Source organism: Schistocerca cancellata, chromosome 9, assembly GCF_023864275.1.
Source record: "Schistocerca cancellata isolate TAMUIC-IGC-003103 chromosome 9, iqSchCanc2.1, whole genome shotgun sequence".
Lineage (NCBI taxonomy): Eukaryota > Metazoa > Arthropoda > Insecta > Orthoptera > Acrididae > Schistocerca > Schistocerca cancellata.
In genome coordinates, this window is record NC_064634.1 from 449,654,002 (window position 1) to 449,672,314 (window position 18,313).

The following is an 18,313-nucleotide window of genomic DNA, read 5'->3' on the forward strand; positions in this document are numbered from 1 at the left end:
TTAAGTCTGGCGAATGCGGCCACATTCCTTTGCTGACAGCCCTTTCTTCTGTGACTGTCTTATGAAATCTTGAGATTGACTTGCGTAAAATTTGACAGGTCGCCCCATCCTGTTGAAATACAGCATACGTACCTCCATGGGGGATCAACTGCGTAAAACTCCTCAAACACCCGCCTATACACAGCAGTGATAACAGTTTAAAAAAATGCAATGCACGCCGGCCGCGGTGGTCTAGTGGTTCTAGGCGCGCAGTCCGGAACCGCGGGACTGCTACGGTCGCAGGTTCGAATCCTGCCTCGGGCATGGATGTGTGTGATGTCCTTAGGTTAGTTAGGTTTAAGTAGTTCTAAGTTCTAGCGGACTGATGACCACAGAAGTTAAGTCCCATAGTGCTCAGAGCCATTTGAATGCAATGCACAGTCTGACATGCTGATGCGGTACACGACGATCCGATGTTTTTCTCGGTGAAGAGGCTCCTCATTAATCGTATATAGATAGTGTAGTGACCAGTATGTGATGTTCCGGGACTTAAAACGACCTGTCCAACGGAATCAGGCTGCATCACTCATCAAATACAACAGCGGATACAACACTTGTTTGACATAGCCACTTACAGCAATTCACACGTTTTGCCTTATCTTCCTCCCCAGCTTCTTGGACACGCCATTTTGTACGGGTGCATTCCTATATGGAAAAACACGTTGACAAGTCCTACGCGAAACGTTCACTTGTTGCGATAATTTACGCGTCGAATTCTTTGGATTCTGGATAATTCCTCCTCGAATATCCGCGATCACAGCAGGTGTACGAACGGACGGGGCTCGATTCTTTTTTGCGTTTGCCACTGAGCCTGTAGTACACCACTTTCTCACCAAGTCCTGTACACTGCTCTTTGATGGTATTGAAACGCTAGAAAATTTCTTGCAAAATGTACCACGTTTCATTAAAGGAACCGGTAGAACGCCTCCACTATTGATTCTTTCTGGAAGAGGATACATACATACATCACACGTCTTAACGAAGTCGCAGCGGCTTTATTACTGACAATACGAAATGTAGTCGCGACAGCTTCGAAACAATAGATGACAATTTGCGGTCGACACTGTGGAGTCTGGTGCTCCGGGCCGGTTTGTCGTGCACCACCCTGTAGCGCTTACTAGGCTTCTTATCTTTCGCGTTCCACAAATAATAACTTTGAATAAATATAGTATTCTGTACTGTTTCTGTGGATTTTTTGAAATAGCTAATTATGCTTCTTCAATTTCATTTACTACTTTATCGTAAGTTTCTTTTGTCATCACAATGGTACATTGGGGTGGTTTTAAGTTTTTGTTGATAACATCCTTCTCTTCATAACTTTTCTTGATTTAGATCTGCCACGAAAAAATGGATAGGCCTAGGGAGTCTGGAATAATGGCGATAACCTAAGGAAATTTTTAGCATACAACTGTAGTTTTCAAACCACGTGCAAGTCAATAAGAATATTATGCACTTTTTAGCAATGTTGTTCAAGTATTTTTTTCTTTTTAATTTATTATTAAGATATTTTTAACAGAATTGTACCTTTTATTGGCATTACCCCTAGCTTCGGGTAATGACAGTCAGTGCCTTAACATGGAGGTTACTATATAACAACAAATGAGACTAAAGAGATATATCAAAAATATGCGTAATAAAAATAGTCTACATTGTCGTTATTCGTTGCAGAAGTCGCACATGTAGCCGTCAGCACTATCCCGTCCTGAAAATGCTTCACGAGCCCATATTCCACAAACTGTGCATCGAAACCGACGTTTATCATCCATTCCAAATTGTCCACAGTAAGAGCAAACTGCATTGTTACCAAAATCTTAATTTTCCTATTGATCCTGACTCAAACTTTTTCCATTATTGGAATCATCAGGGTCAAGAGTCTAAAAGTCTCCCCACCGTTGTTTCTTAGGCCTGTTATTCCTTTTGTTTATAGTTTTAGAGAGAGGGCTTGCTTTTCTATGATAATTTCGTTTCTTCGCCTGAGATTTTTTCTGGTATATTGTTTTCTTTCTTTCTCAAAGCTTTTTCTGCATTGGGCTTGAGGTGAGAATTTCTGAGTGCTGCTTTTGCCTCGGTGTTTTGGAATTCAAATTATCTGGCCAGATGCAACAACCAGGCAATAGAAAGATGTCATTTATTGGAAATATTGTGCTACTCTTCACTAGGCCTAATGGATCATTCTGTTATATTTCAATATTTTTTTTAATAAGGGCAAGCCGTAGATGGATTGATGTTACGATCATTTCCATTTGGCTCACTTGTAGTCACCAGTGAATCATCTGATGCTGTGTTTAGTCCTATTGGATCATCAACGGCAACTGGTACGTTAGTTAGCTTTTGAAAAACTATCTCCACCAAGAAGTCGTCATCTGGATTGAGAGGATGGATCCTAGTTTTGATAAAATGACGTTTTTAGGTCTTCGTTTTTTTTTCTTTGTGCTCGTCATCTGATTCTTTCAGGATGCGTTCGAGCTGCGTGACTCGTTTCTTTGTCGCAACTTTGCGCCGTGTCGGCGCTGGGCCGGCGGGCTGGCTGCTGTGGGTGACTGACAGACAGACACAGCGCCTTGTGCTTCAGTTTGGAGTTGCAGCGGGCTTTTTCCGCGCAACACCTTTGTTTGGAGAAGTCTATAACAGTTTATTACTGTTGTTCCTTCTAATAAGTCTGTTGTCCTTGTTAGAGAAAGTCTTTTTATTGGCTAAGTTGCTCAGCACTGGAGCCTTGTGATGATTCGTGGATGGGCTTGGTTAGTCAAGCCGCAACAGGTCGGGCCACCTGATGGAGTGTGACCAGTGTGGCCTATGTCCGAGCTCGCGAATCAGTGGATTACTTACTTGCTAGCTCGGTATTTTCATAGAACTTCTTGGCGATTTCCTTGAATCGCCTTCTCAGTGGCAGAGTGTCGGCGACGACGTGTAATTCCTCCGAGGGAAAATCTCGTGGTAGGTGGAGTGCCAGCTTCAGAGACCTATTTTGGATCGTCTGCAGTCGGCGTAGATTTGTCTCCGCTGTGTTGCCCCATACCACCGCTGCATATTCCAGCAGGGGGCGAATAGTAGCCTTGTACAGCGTGAGACCTAAGTGGGCAGGAAGCGTTGATGTCGGGTTTAGCACAGGGTAAAGCAGACGTAGTCTGCCCAGTGCTTTCCCCCTCACCTCTTCTATATGTTGGCCCCACGTTAGACGCTTGTCTATCGTGACGCCAAGATATTTGACACTGGCACTCCACTCTACTGGTCGTCCTCGGACTGCTAAGCGTGGCAGTCCCGGTGGAATGCGTCGTCTTGCGATGATGGGATGGCCTGCGACTTTTCAGCATTGTAGGAGAGTCGCCATTTGACTGCCCACTGTGTCAGGACTTCTGTGGCCGTTTGTAGTCTTCTTTGGAGGGTGGCTGCACTTCTGCTGCGGCCGTAGACTGCGGTGTCGTCTGCGTACAGGGCGAGTTTGATTGGCTCTGTACGCGGCAGCTCCGCTGTGTATAACGAATAGTGTGTCGGGCCTATGACCGAGCCTTGAGGTACACCCGCGAGTATTCGACGCTCCGTGGACATTCCACTGGCAGCTCGTACGTGAAACGTCCTATCCTGCAGATAACTCTGCAGGAGACTCACGTGCGGCGTCGGAACCCCCAGCACAAATAGTTTGTACAGGAGGCCTTCGTGCCACACGGAGTCAAAGGCGCGAGACACGTCGAGCAGGAGAGCGCCGAAGTACTCGCGTCGGTCAATGGCCCCGAACGCCTCTTCCGTCAGACGCAACAGTTGGTGGACCGTCGAGTGACCCTGCCGGAAGCCGAATTGCTCATTGGGCAAGATGCCCTCGTCTTCGATGAGCTGGTGGAGGCGCTGAATGTACAGTCTCTCGAACACCTTCGACAGGGCAGGTAGTAAGCTGATGGGGCGGTAGTTCTTCGCCAAGCGGATGTCTTTCCCTGGTTTGGGAAGCGCTACCATCTCAGCGTGTTTCCAGCATCCTGGGTAGGTGCCGGTCTGCAGTATGCAGTTGAAGACGTTTGCCAGGACATCCGCTGCTGTGTCTGGCAGCTGCTTCAGAAGAATGTTGGTAACCAGGTCAGGGCCTCCTGCCTTCTTGCTGTTAAGTGCGCGGAGTTGGACGGTGACCTCGTCTGCGCTGATCGGTGTAATGTCGTGGTCCTCATCCCTCGCTGCCATAAAGACAGGGAGGCGCTCCCTGACTAGCTGAATGTGGTCTGCGTCCACCGGGTTTTCGATCGGCACGAAGTTAGCGTCTGCCAAGGCATTTGCCTTCGCATTTGGCTCGCTAACGTAATCTACATCTACATCTACATCTATACTCCGCGAGCCACCTTACGGTGTGTGGCGGAGGGTACTTATTGTACCACTATCTGATCCCCCCTTCCCTGTTCCATTCACGAATTGTGCGTGGGAAGAACGACTGCTTGTAAGTCTCCGTATTTGCTCTAAGTTCTCGGATCTTTTCGTTGTGATCATTACGCGAGATATATGTGGGCGGTAGTAATATGTTGCCCATCTCTTCCCGGAATGTGCTCTCTCGTAATTTCGATAATAAACCTCTCCGTATTGCGTAATGCCTTTCTTGAAGTGTCCGCCACTGGAGCTTGTTCAGCATCTCCGTAACGCTCTCGCGCTGACTAAATGTCCCCATGACGAATCGCGCTGCTTTTCGCTGGATCATGTCTATCTCTTCTATTAATCCAACCTGGTAAGGGTCCCATACTGATGAGCAATACTCAAGAATCGGACGAACAAGCGTTTTGTAAGCTACTTCTTTCGTCGATGAGTCACATTTTCTTAGAATTCTTCCTATGAATCTCAACCTGGCGCCTGCTTTTCCCACTATTTGTTTTATGTGATCATTCCACTTCAGATCGCTCCGGATAGTAACTCCTAAGTATTTTACGGTCGTTACCGCTTCCAATGATTTACCACCTATGGCATAATCGTACTGGAATGGATTTCTGCCCCTATGTATGCGCATTATATTACATTTATCTACGTTTAGGGAAAGCTGCCAGCTGTCGCACCATGCATTAATCCTCTGCAGGTCTTCCTGGAGTACGTACGAGTCTTCTGATGTTGCTACTTTCTTGTAGACAACCGTGTTATCTGCAAATAGCCTCACGGAGCTACCGATGTTTTCAACTAAGTCATTTATGTATATTGTAAACAATAAAGGTCCTATCACGCTTCCTTGCGGTACTCCCGAAATTACCTCTACATCTGCAGATTTTGAACCGTTAAGAATGACATGTTGTGTTCTTTCTTCTAGGAAATCCTGAATCCAATCACAAACCTGGTCCGATATTCCGTAAGCTCGTATTTTTTTCACTAAACGTAAGTGCGGAACCGTATCAAATGCCTTCCTGAAGTCCAGGAATACGGCATCAATCTGCTCGCCAGTGTCTACGGCACTGTGAATTTCTTGGGCAAATAGGGCGAGCTGAGTTTCACATGATCTCTGTTTGCGGAATCCATGTTGGTTATGATGAAGGAGATTTGTATTATCTAAGAACGTCATAATACGAGAACACAAAACATGTTCCATTATTCTACAACAGATTGACGTAAGCGAAATAGGCCTATAATTATTCGCATCTGATTTATGACCCTTCTTGAAAATGGGAACGACCTGCGCTTTCTTCCAGTCGCTAGGTACTGTACGTTCTTCCAGCTATCTACGATAAATTGCTGATAGAAAGGGGGCAAGTTCTTTAGCATAATCACTGTAGAATCTTAAGGGTATCTCGTCTGGTCCGGATGCTTTTCCGCTACTAAGTGATAGCAGTTGTTTTTCAATTCCGATATCGTTTATTTCAATATTTTCCATTTTGGCGTCCGTGCGACGGCTGAAGTCAGGGACCGTGTTACGATTTTCCGCAGTGAAACAGTTTCGGAACACTGAATTCAGTATTTCTGCCTTTCTTCGGTCGTCCTCTGTTTCGGTGCCATCGTGGTCAACGAGTGACTGAATAGGGGATTTAGATCCGCTTACCGATTTTACATATGACCAAAACTTTTTAGGGTTCTTGTTTAGATTGTTTTCCAATGATTTATGTTCGAATTCGTTGAATGCTTCTCTCATTGCTCTCTTTACGCTCTTTTTCGCTTCGTTCAGTTTTTCCTTATCAGCTATGATTCGACTACTCTTAAACCTATGATGAAGCTTTCTTTGTTTCCGTAGTACCTTTCGTACATGATTGTTATACCACGGTGGATCTTTCCCCTCCCTTTGGACCTTAGTCGGTACGAACTTATCTAAGGCGTACTGGACGATGTTTCTGAATTTTTTCCATTTTTGTTCCACATCCTCTTCCTCAGAAATGAACGTTTGATGGTGGTCACTCAGATATTCTGCGATTTGCAATGGTGGTATCTTCAGTGATCGGCGCAGGAGGCCTTTCACCACCCTCCATGCGGTGCCATCTTCGGTATTTAATTGCTCGATTTTGTTGGCCCACTGTTGTTGCCTGTGTGCATCCACAGCCGCTTTGATGTGACGCCTCATCCTGTTTAGCGCCCTTTTAATCGCAGGATTACGCGTCCGTATCCACTCCCGCTGCAGCCGGTTCTTGGACGTAATTTCCTCCAGAAGATGTTGTGGGAGTTGCGGTGGTTGCCTGAAGTTGCCGTCGCCTTCTCTCCTCGCCGGTACGGCAGCTGTAGCGGCTTGGACGATGCCTCGGGTGAGATGTTGTATGGCAGCTTCGGCTCCCGCTAGCGCTGGGTCCGGTGTTTCATCCAGTGCTTCTGCGACTAACTCCTTGTAGCGGGGCCACTCTATCTTCCTCAGGTCTAACCCTCTGCGTTCAGGGGGCGCGACATCAGTTTCCAGTTCAAAAATTACTGGCAGGTTGTCTGACGACAGCGCCGTCATGGTACTGGCGGTTATGTTGCGACGTATTCCTTTGACTACAATGATGTCCAGTACGTCAGGCTCGCCTCTCGATGGGTATATAGTAGGATCGTGCGGTCCTATTACAACCGCCTCGTGGCGTTCGGCGAGACTCTGGTTCCTCCTCCAGCTGTCGGTCGGTCGTATCTGTAGCATACGTAATTTGCTACGCCGACTCTGACTCCAGGTTTCAAATGCGTCTCCGAGACTAGGCAGATGTCTATGCACTCGTCTCGGAGCATTTGTCGGAATTCCGCGTCTTGTGTGCGCAGACCATTTGCGTTGAACACACACAGTTTAATTCCTCGCAGCGGCTCCGCCATGCTGTTGTTGTTGGAAGTTTGCTTGAATGGCCTGGTTGACCGCGGCCGTCATTCTGGCTGGGATCTCACTGATCGCGTCGAGGACGCGCGTCATAAGTTTCTCCATTAAGCCGAACATGCGCTCGAAGAAGGCGCAGTAGTTCCCAAGTGAGTCTGGGCGCTCATTTTGTTGTGAGCCGCTCATAGCTTTTGCATGTGGTACGATCGTTGGGGCGCCATTGCTGTTTCCTACGGGATGGCGGACGGCTGTTTGGGCATTGTCAGGTCGCCGCCCGGGGCGTGGCCGTAGAGCCGGGAAGTCCGCCATGTTATCCTGGAACGGCGCGTTGCAGTTGCAATCTTTCTTCTCTGGCGCAGCGGTGTCCTGGCGAGGCGCAACTGGATTGGCTGCCGCGTTGCGGTGAGGTGCGGTAGGCGGCGCTGCCTGCGCGGAGCTCGGTGCGGGAGGCGAGGACGCCCCCCATTGGCTGGGCGCGGTAGGCGGAGCTTCCTGCGCCCGGATGGGCGCGGAGGGTGGGGCTGCCGGCGATTGGCTCGGCGCGGACGGCGGAGCTACCTGCTTGCGAGACTGGCCGTCGGCGGGCCCTTGCGCGGTAATGGCGGCGGCGGGTGGAGCTCGTCCACCATTTTGTGGCATAGCCGGTGCCTGCTTCTGCCTGGGAGCTGGCTGTGGGGCGGAGTTACCTCTGTACGATGGCGACTGCTTCTTCCCACCACGTCGTCCTCGTCGCGCGCGCGGGTTCTTTGTTCCGGCTGTGGCGCCGCTCTGTCTGCCGTTTCCCGCCAAACGGCTGTTTCCCGCCGAAACTGCGCCTTTCTTCGGTGTTTCAGCTTTGAGAAGGCGCTCGGCAAATTCCACGTGCTTGATGCAGCCGCGAAACGTTGCGACGTGCTCGCCACCGCACAGTTTGCACTTGGGAGTGAAATCTTTATGTGGCACTCCTTTCTTATCACACGCACTGGCTGGGTGCGGTTCGGCACACCGTACGCAATATTCCTGCATTGAGCAAAATCGTTGCACGTGGCCTAGAGTAAGGCAGCGGAAACACTGTGCGTGACAGACAGACACAGCTGGCGGCCTCCACCCACCGGCTAGTGGGTGAGGAGGACCTGTGCATCAGTTTGCATTCCCTGCGCTTTCGTTACCGCGCGCCTCCTGATTCCGTAGATGTCTTAAGTAGCCTTTCGCTATTGGTCCTTCTAAAGTTGGGGTGATCTTCTTAGTGAAAGTCTTTTGAATGGCTTCGTTGCTCTGCACTGGAGCTTTGAGACGATTCGTGAGATTACGACTCGCTTACTCCAGACGTAACAGGTCTGGCCACCTAGAACTTTTCGGCGGTTTGCTTAAACCGTCTTCTTAATGATAGTATGTCGGCGACGACGTGTATGTCCTCCGAGGGGAAATCTCGTGGGAGGTGGAGTGCCAGTTTCAGAGCCTTATTTTGGATTGCCTGAAGGCGGTGTATGTTGGTCTCTGCAGTGTTTCCCCACACTACCGCTGCATGTTCTAGCAGGGGTCGTATTGTTGCTTTATACAGTGTGAGACCTTATTGGGCAGTTAGCGTTGTTGTGGGGCTTAGCACAGGGTATAGTAGTCGCAGCAGGCCTTGTGCTTTCGCCCTCACCTCTTCTATATGTTGGCGCCACGTCAGACGTTTGTCTATCGTGACGACAAGGTATATGACACTGGCGCTCGACTCTACTGGACATCTACGTGCTGACATCGGTGGTATCCCAGGTGGGATCTGTCTTCTTGTGATCATTATGGCCTGCGACTTTTCTGCATTGTACAATAGCCGCCATTTGATGGCCCGCTCCGTCAGGTCGTCTGTGGCCCTCTGTAGTCGCCTTTGCACGACGGCTGGGCTTCTGCTGCGGCCGTAAACTGCGGTTTCGTCAGCGTATAGGGCAAGTTTGTTCGACTCTGTACGCGGCGGGGGCACTGTGTGTAACGAATAAGGGTCGGGCCAATGACCGAGTCTTGTGGCATAGCCGCGAGTATACGAGCCACTGTGGAAATTCCACTGGCAGCCCGAAAGTGAAACGCCCTGTCCTGAAAATAGCTCTGCAGGAGACTCAAGTGCGCTGTCGGAACCCACAGTACAAAAAGTTTGTAAAGGAGGCCGTCGTGCCACACGGGGTCAAAGGCACGAGACAGCTCGTGCAGAAGAACGCCAAAGTACTCGCATCGGTCAGTGGCTCTGAATCTCTTCCATTAGACGTAGTAGTTGGTGGACCGTCGAGTGACTCTGGCGAAAGCCGAACTGTTCATTGGTATGATGCCCTCGCTCTCCAGTATGCCTGTGGACGCGCAGAATGTATAACCTCTCAAACACCTTTGATAGCGCTGGCAGTAGGCTGATAGGACAGTAGTTATTCGCCAAGCGGATGTCTTTCCCTGGCTTGGGAAGAGCTACCACCTCTGTGTGTTTCTAGCACGATGGGAATGTTCCAGTCTGCAGTATGATGATGAAAGCATTGTCTAGAACATCCGCTGCTGTGGCCGGCAGTTGTATCAGCACAGCGTTTGTTACCAAGTCTGGGCCTCCTGCCTTTCTGCTGTTGAGTGTGCGACGTTGCGCGGCGACTTCGGCTGGGCTCATTGGTGTGATAGCTTGGCCATCATCCCTCGCTGCCAGGAAGACGGAGGCGCTTCCTGACGAGCTGTATGTGATCGGCGTTCACAGGGTCTTCGATCAGCGTAAAGTTAGCGGCGAAAGTGTCTGCCAAGGCGTTTGCCTTTGCATTCGGCTCACTAACGTAATCCCCGCCGATCTGCAAGGGCGGCATCTTCATCGATCGGCGCTGGTAGGTTTTGAGTACCTTCCAGACGATGCCGTCTTTGATGTTTAGTTGAGCTATTTTATCTGCCCACGCTCGTTACCTGTGGGCGTCCAGAGCCGCTTACATATGGCTCTGCATCCGGTTTAATGTCCTCTTTATCGCCTGGTTGCGCGACCTTATCCACTCTCGGTGTAAACTATTTTTGGCCGTAATTTCGTCCACGAGGTGTTGTGGGGACTGCGCTGGTTGCCTGAAGTTGCCGTCGTCCTCTGTCCTCGCCGCTAAGCAGCTGGTAGGGGCTTGAATGATGCCTCTCGTGATATGTTGTACAGCAACTTCTGCACCAAAATGCGCTGGGTCGGGTGTTTCCGCTAGCGTTTCGGTGACTAACTCTTTGTAGCGGGGCCACTCTATTCCCTGCAGGTCTAGTCCTCTGCCGTCTGGAGGTGCGACGTCTGCTTCCAGTTCGAATATTTCTGGGAGATGATCTGATGACATCGGCATCCTAGCGCTGGCAGTTACATTCTGACGAATTCCCTTTACAACGATGGTATCCAGTACATCGGGATGGCCGCGTGACGGATATATCGAGCGTTCGTACAGGCCGATAACTACCGCCTACCTGGAAATTCTCGTGAGGATGGAGTTGTAGATCGTCGTGAGGTGCACAGCTGACATTGGCGGCAGTTGTTTAATGAGTTGGTTGGTGACGAGGTCAGGGCCTTCTGCCTTTCTGCCGTTGAGCTGGCGCAGCTGGAGCTCCGACCTCCTCTTCGGCGATCAGCTGGATGACGGTTTCAGCATCTTCGGCCGCCATGAAAACCTGAAGTCGTTCCTCTACGAGCGCCACGTGGGGTCTTCCACCGAGTTGAAGTTTGCAGCGAACACGTGCGAAAGGGCGTCGGACGCTGGCGTCGGCCTTAGCGTCCGGTTCGCTGACGAAGACGTCGCCCATTTGCAGCGGCGGTATTTTGGCGGTGCAGCAGAAGAATCCTTCCACCGATTGCCTCGCTGTGCCGTCCTCCGTTTCAAAGACGCGACTTTTCGCGCCCATTCTTCGAGCCTGTGGGCGTCGGCGGTCGCTTTGATTTCCCACGGCATTCTATTCAGCTGCCGTTTCGTAACGGGATTCGGGTGATGGCAACGGCAATCGACGGCGACGGACAGCGGCAATTGCACTGACGTTTTCAAAACACGTGACGTCACGCCGCGGCGCGCGGACACGTAATTTAGCGGCAGTCAGTAGTGAGCCAGTGGGTGTGTTGGACCTTCCATCGAGCTACGGACCCCCTTGAAGATGTCTCCCGCAGTCGGAGACGAAACGTTGGGAATTGACACAGAATTCATCAACCGACCACAGCATAACAGCCCGGATAATTAGAATGGACATCATATTTCCGGCCGTGAAAGTCTACATTTTAGTATCTTGGCGGAGCTAACAATAAACTGACACCAGTGCACGAGGCTGGCCTGTGGGACCCTAGACCTCTTTGTTGTGAGCTAACCGGAAGTGCTATTGTTGAAATACCAGACACAGCATACCGAACCACTCCTATTACGCTCACTGAAAGGTACTGAGAAGATAGCCTCTTAGAAACAACTTTCAGACATTGCATTAATGTGAAAATATTCTCCTTGGTCTGACAGACCACTAGCGTGTCCCGCAATCCACAACTCGCAGAACGGGCCGGCAGCCGCGCTGCTGCTGTCTTTGAACGCGCTCGAGGAAGGCTATGTACTTTCCGCAGCCCCTGTGGTTTCCACCGCACAGGGCGCAATTTGGTGTGAAGACATTGTGCGGGACTTCTTTAATCGGGCAGTCGCGAGATAAGTGCTCCCCTGCACATCTCACGCACCTCTCGTCCTTACCGCAGTGCTTCTGTACATGTCCTAGTTGTTGGCACCGGCAGCACTGTGCGTACGGTTGCTTCGTGCGCAGGTTTTCCAGTGTCACACTGCAGTTGGCTATCAGCCAGAGTTGAAACAACTGCCTCTTGCGCTGTGTCTTTGGGGGGTATACGCACAACAGCGGCGAGTCTTTCCTCGTCTTTGGGTTTTTCATGTTTGGGATACTCAGTCAGCGGCGTATCATTTTTTCCAGCTCTTCTTTTATGTGACTTGGCTCCGTTTTAAAGGAGAACCCTCTGTAGACGGCTTTCAGCGCTTTCTCCCTCGTAGCCGAATACGTAAAGTGGGGCAAGATTGCGCACTTAAGGTTTAAATAGCGATATATTGAAGGAAACGTCACAAATTACAGTTATATTTTAACTGTCATATAACAAGCAAAATTCAGATGAAATGCCGGAGTCCGAAAGTCATAGAAACAATTTAAACTGTAATTCGCACTTAGTAAAAAAAGTAATGCAAATGCGCAGTCTTACCCGACCGTGGGGTAAGAGTGCGTTTCTAGTGGGGTAAATTTGCGCGTTATTATCAAATAAGAAAAACATATGTGTCATTTAGTTCTTCGTCATTTATTTAATTTATAGCGTACATAAACGTAATATACCTTGTTTCTCAGCTAATAACAGTTACTATTGAAACAATATTTGACCTAATGAACAAATCTGGGCCTGTCATCAAAAACATGCAAAAATATTCCTGTCGGACGAAAATCTTTTTAACAGAGATTACAAATGAAGGTCCAGAACCTTCATGCCACCACTCCTCGCACTTGAGACATTGAATCCAGTCTTCTGTTGGTGGGTTATTGTATTTTTCAGTACAGCCTGGACAGTGAAAAGTTTGTGAATTTTCCCTAGACGTATTTAAGTTTTGCTTTGCTTTCTTTTTGTTTGCTTGATCAGAATCAAACAGTTTCCTCTTTGGTTTCTTCATTTCTTGTTCTGTTGATTGGTATTCCAGTTGCTTCTCGAATGGGGTCCCAGATATTATTTCTGACTTCTTTCCTTTCTTATCTCTTTTTTGGCAATCTTTTCTTCTTAGCAAAGGAATTATTTCTTTTGGGGAAACGTAGGTACTTGGTCCTGGTCGTGGTTCATTTGTAGACGTCTCTGAACTTTGGCTCTGGAGAGATCCAGTTTCAACTGTGGATGCATCATTAAATTTGTCACTGGTCTGCCTTGAACGTCTTTGTTGCCTTCGTCATTGTGGCCGTCCTTTGATCAGCATTTCCAAACAATTCAGCGATACATTCTTGCGTAATTACATATCCAGGGTGGTTAATGAGCCACTGGTCGCATTCCTGTGAACAAAAGTCCTTCAGTGGCTTGAAAAAGCAGCGATCTAGTGGCTGCATTTTGTGGCTGCTGTGTGGAGGAATGGTAAGCACGTGAATGTTATGGTCCCTGCACTAAAGAACGGCGTTCAGACTCAAATGTGACGAGTGATTGTCCAAAATTAACAAGACTGGAGTGTCTTCTGTTGGCTATGTATGTTTTTCAAAATGTTGTAGCCGTGTGAGATACAAATCTGAGTTGATGTATCCAGGTTCCGAACACATCATTAGCGACCCAGGAGGGGCACCGTTCTTCAAACTCTCCTTCATCCTTTTCCGAGGAAATATTCCTGGAGGGATCTAACTCCCCCCAGCTTCCATACAACATACAACCGTTATCAGCTGACCTCTTTCTGCAGATGCTATTTTGCCTATATGCTTCTTGCCGCTTGTTGCAATCACTTTCGGAACTTCGTTAGGAATAGTTGTAATTCCTTACTCATCCATGTTACATATGCGATGAGGTTCAAATTTATATCTCTCCATCAGCGACGAGATTGTCAAATAAGATGCTCGTTTGCTGTTTTTTCCTTTCTTTGTGTGTGTGTGTGGGGGGGGGGGGCGACGTGGTGTTTTACAGTGCCTTCGGCTTCGCCGAATCTACGTCTATTTTTGTGTGTAGTTTTGGTTGTTATTCTCTGGGATTTCTTTTATTTACAAAACAAATCGTGCGCTTTGGAGGGCATGGTCGGTAATAATGAGGCCTTGCGGCCCCCGACCATCCTCGATTTATGGGGCGTGGGTTCAGGGTTGTTGGGTTCTGTGCAGGGGGTGCTGCTTCCCACTGCTTCCTTTTGTACAGTTGCGCCAGTCGGCCGCTCGGCGAGATGATGTCGTTCCGTGGCGGCCGCTATGGTCGTTGTTGTGGGATGCTGGTCGTCCCCACCTTGGTGGGGTACGGTGTTCCCCGCCGCTTGCCCGCTGAGGACGGGCGTCGTGCGTGCGTAGGTCCGCAGCTGAGCTGCGTCTACACTTTAACTTGGACTGTTTACTTCCTAGTCTAGCTCTGGTTATCTCTAGGTAAATCTGTGTTGCTAAGGGTGGTCGCTCAGCCGACAGAGTGGGGGGAGGGGGGTTGGACTTAGTCGCTACGTCTTACGTTAGTTTGGGTTCCTACGCTACTAATTGCTTGGGAACACGAAACGACAAAACAAAGGCAAAAACAAATTAAACATTTATCTGTTCACTGTTGGATACCAACAAGGGAGCACGAATCGGTAAGACAAAATAACAAAAGCATATTGTATCAAAGGGAACACGAATGGACTAAACAAGGACAAAACATATTAAACATTTAAACTATTCACTATTGTTTACTACTCTAGATGGTCTTGGATGATTAGGCGTGCCACACTCTGCCTGTGCCCCTCACTTGTCTACAACTGTCTCTTAGAGTTTCTAATTTGTCATACAGTGTATTCACTAATCTTTTCACAGCGTCGTGCATCATTTCAATTTCCACTGTTTCGTGGAGCTCGCGTATGGGTGTCCATGGTGGGGCATCCAGAATCCACCTTAGTACTTTGTTTTGCACTCTTTGCAGTTTTTTGTGGTTAGTCTCGCACGTGATTCCCCACGCAGAACACCCGTACGTTAGCGCTTGGAGGACTGTTGTCTTGTTGAGTGTTCTCTTGGTTTCCATCCACATCTCCCTGCTGAGGAAGAAGGGCAGGAGGGCTTTTGTGAGATATACGTCTCTTCCTCTTTTCCCCGATGTGGAGGTGGAAAAGCATTTTTTTGTCTAGTGTAACACCCAGGTATTTCACGGAGTCTCTCCACGGTAATTCCTGGGCGTTTAGAGACAGCTGGTTTCTGAGTACCGGCCGCTTTCTTGTGAAATAGACAGCTGTAGTTTTGTCTGCGTTTAATGTCATTTTGTTTCCCCTACACCAGTCTTCTACCATGTCTACCTCCCTTTGGAGGCGTGCTATGTTTGAGTGGTGCTGCCTGCCACTCGTGTAGGAGGCTGTGTCATCCGCGAATTGGGCTATCGTGGCATGCGGTGACAGGGGGATGTCGTTTGCGTATATTTTGAAAAGTGTGGGTGATAGAACCGACCCCTGGGGGATTCTGGCCCTCAGGGTCTTTCTTGAGGAGCGTTTTCCGTCTACCTCAACAAGGAACATCCTGTCTGTCAGAAACCTGTCTATTAATTTTGTGTACACATCGGGGATCGTCGTGTTGTGGTGTATCTTAAAGGTCAAGTTGTCGTGCCAAACCTTGTCGTATGCCTTTTCCCAATCGAGGAATACTGCTGCTGTTGAGTTTGTGTAATTGAAATTGTGTGTAATGTGTTCTGTCAGTCGAAGGACTTGTAGCTCTGCAGAGACCTTTTTCTGGAACCCGAATTGTCCCGGTCCGATGGTTTCATCGTCTATGAGACATTTGTAGATCCTGTTCAAAACTACTCTTTCAAGCGTTTTCACACTGTGGAGAGTAGGCTGATTGGGCGATGGTTCGCCGGTAATTTTGGGTCTTTCCCTGCCTTTGGGATTGTAATAACTTTTGCTGCCTTCCAGGCCGCAGGGAATTTTTGTGCCAGCATGCAGCTAATACGTGTTAACAGGAGTAGTAGTTTCCGAGGGAGGTTCTTTAGGCGTATGTTTGAAATTTTGTTTAGTCCTGGTGCGGATCTACCCTTTCTGCAGGCTAGTGTTTTCTTTATTTGTGTCGGTGTGTCTCGGAAGTTTTGTACTGCTTGTGTAATATTATCTTCCTCAAGCTGCTCTGCGGCTGTGAGGTCGATCTGTGGTGTTGTGTTTTGCTCCTCGTACGTATCTGCAAACAGTTCGGCTTTCGACAAGGCATCAAACACGATTCCCTGGGGTCCTAGCATTGCCCTTTTGGCTGGTAGCTGCTGTCGAATGTTTTTGACCAGTTGCCGTTCGTCCTGGGTTTGGAGGCTGAAGGTCTCCATCCTGTCTTCCCAGGTTTCTGCGGGCCATTCTTACAGACGTTTCTCAAGTTCTCGAGACAATCTGTTCATTTCTCTCCGCTCCCGCGGGTCCCTGCTTCTTTGCCACAGTTTTGTGTGTCTGTTTTTCTGGCATCGGAGCTCCCGCAGTAGCGGGGGGAGTTCTGTTTCGTGTCTTTTCGCTAATATTGTTGTTGTCCTGGTCTGCTTTATGGCTGCCTGTATTTTTGTTGTCAGGTATTCGACAGCATCGTCCAGCTTTTCCTCTGACGACAGGTCCAGTGTTGGGTTTATTGTGTCTGTGAGGACCCTGCGATATTGTTCCCAGTTCATCTGTATCACTTTTCTCGGAACGTCCGGGAGAGATTTCATCCTGCGGAGCCTCACTAGTACCGGGTTGTGGTCAGACGTTAGGTCCTGGATCGCATCTAGCGTGACATCGTCTCTGATGTTTTCTGTCAGCAGTACGTCCAGGACGTCCGGTCTGTGTCCGGCTACGACTGGGATGTGTGTCGCGTCATCGGGGCCGCGGGCGACGTAATGGAAAGCGTCCTCCAGCTGCAGGAGTTTTGCTCCCTTAGGGTCTGTCGTGCGGGAGTTCGACGCTGGATTTTTAGCATTTAGATCCCTGCCCAATGCCACCCTTTGGTGCCTGTCGAAGATCACTCTGAGGTCGTCTTCCAGCAACTGGCGGTTTGGGGCTAAGTATGCTGCCCCCCACCGTCAATTTCCCTCACTCTGTGTTTATTGTAACCAGAGTGACCTCGATGTCCTGCCCCAGAGGTGCGAGCACTGCATCGTGCGGAATTGTTCGTTTTAGGAACACGGCCGTACCGCCTCCTCGTTGGTTTTGCCTGTCGGTGCAGGTATTCCGTCATGTTCCGCAGTTTGAAGGTATCGCAGGGCCGGAGGTGTGTCTCGGAAACTAACAGAATGTCCACATTGTGGTCCGATATAAACGTCTGTAGTTCCGTTTTCTTGTTTTTGATGTTTGCTGTTTGTTGAACCCCATCACACGTCCGAGACTAGTTTTCTATGCGATCCAATAAGGCTAAGATTTCGTCTCTGCAGGAAATCATAAGCCCAGTCATTTCCGGGCACCTTAGTGTTTTTGTCAAATTTGGTTTTTATGTTATTGCTCTCAGAGTAGTCATGAACTAATCTTCTGAAATCTTTCAGAGGCATACCATAATAACATTTGTCCAAAGATCTGCAGTGTCGGGCGAGTTCCAGTTCCTGTTCATCATTAAAAGTTCTTCCGAATCTTCCCAGTTTGTTTACCCCAAAACCCTGAAAAAAAAGTGGGGGTGGGAGTATTAATTTTAAGCTTATCCCTACGTAGGCAAAAGTTTCCAAAATAAAAAATATAGCCCCTACATAGTTTTCTTCGTCTGTTTATTTCGTTAAGTATTATTAATGTGTAATCTACTTATGTAAACCGCTAGTTCGCTGGTCTACAGTGGGAGCTATTTCTATTTGTAGGTGTAAGCTATACGTCGTAACCTTATCGATGATAATAGACTGAATCGAACCATATTAAGTACCGAATTGCATCCACACTTGGCAAATATCTGCGGTTAAGCTACCATCAAAAGTCAATTTTTTTTACAATAAAATTTACACGGTCGCAACCAGCCCAAGCCCTTCCTAACATACAAGAATGACTGAACTGGAATTAATTCAAATTTGGAATTCAATGGAAACAAATGAAGTTGCAGGACACACAGTATTATCCTTTACGGCATATTTATTCGTTAATAAGGATATTGAAATAGCGTGCACATCGTATAGGTACACTTAGCTGGTGCCTGAACATGAACTACATTAATCTATTTTCTATGAGTGAAATTATATTGTACGATTTAACTGTTGTGATTAGTGGAAAAGGTGAGGAAGGGGAAACTGGAAACATCCTCTCAATCATTTAATCTAGATTCACACGACAGAGAAAGATCACAGGAATAACCGACCACCTTTACAAACATGCACTGATTTGCAAAGAGGTTTATTTCCGTTGCAAGACTTGGTCAGCGTAAGTACATCAGCCGTGCGCCCACGTGCAAAGAACGCAGTTCACCACGTGGTGAACTGGGTCACACATTTATGGTTTCAAAGCAGAATTT

At 48.4% G+C, this 18,313-nt stretch overlaps 1 protein-coding gene across 1 annotated transcript in view; it reads right to left on the bottom strand.

Moving 5' to 3' along the window:
• Positions 1-7,228: 7,228 nt before the first annotated feature.
• The window catches only part of LOC126101478 (uncharacterized), a 32,592-nt gene continuing 21,507 nt past the window's right edge, over positions 7,229-18,313 (bottom strand). Inside the window, exons 5-6 of the mRNA XM_049912128.1 lie at positions 7,679-8,024; positions 7,229-7,567 (exon numbers count right to left, since the gene is read on the bottom strand). Of these exons, the coding sequence (XP_049768085.1) occupies positions 7,229-7,567; positions 7,679-8,024 (685 nt within the window). The remainder of the gene's footprint in view (positions 7,568-7,678; positions 8,025-18,313) is intronic.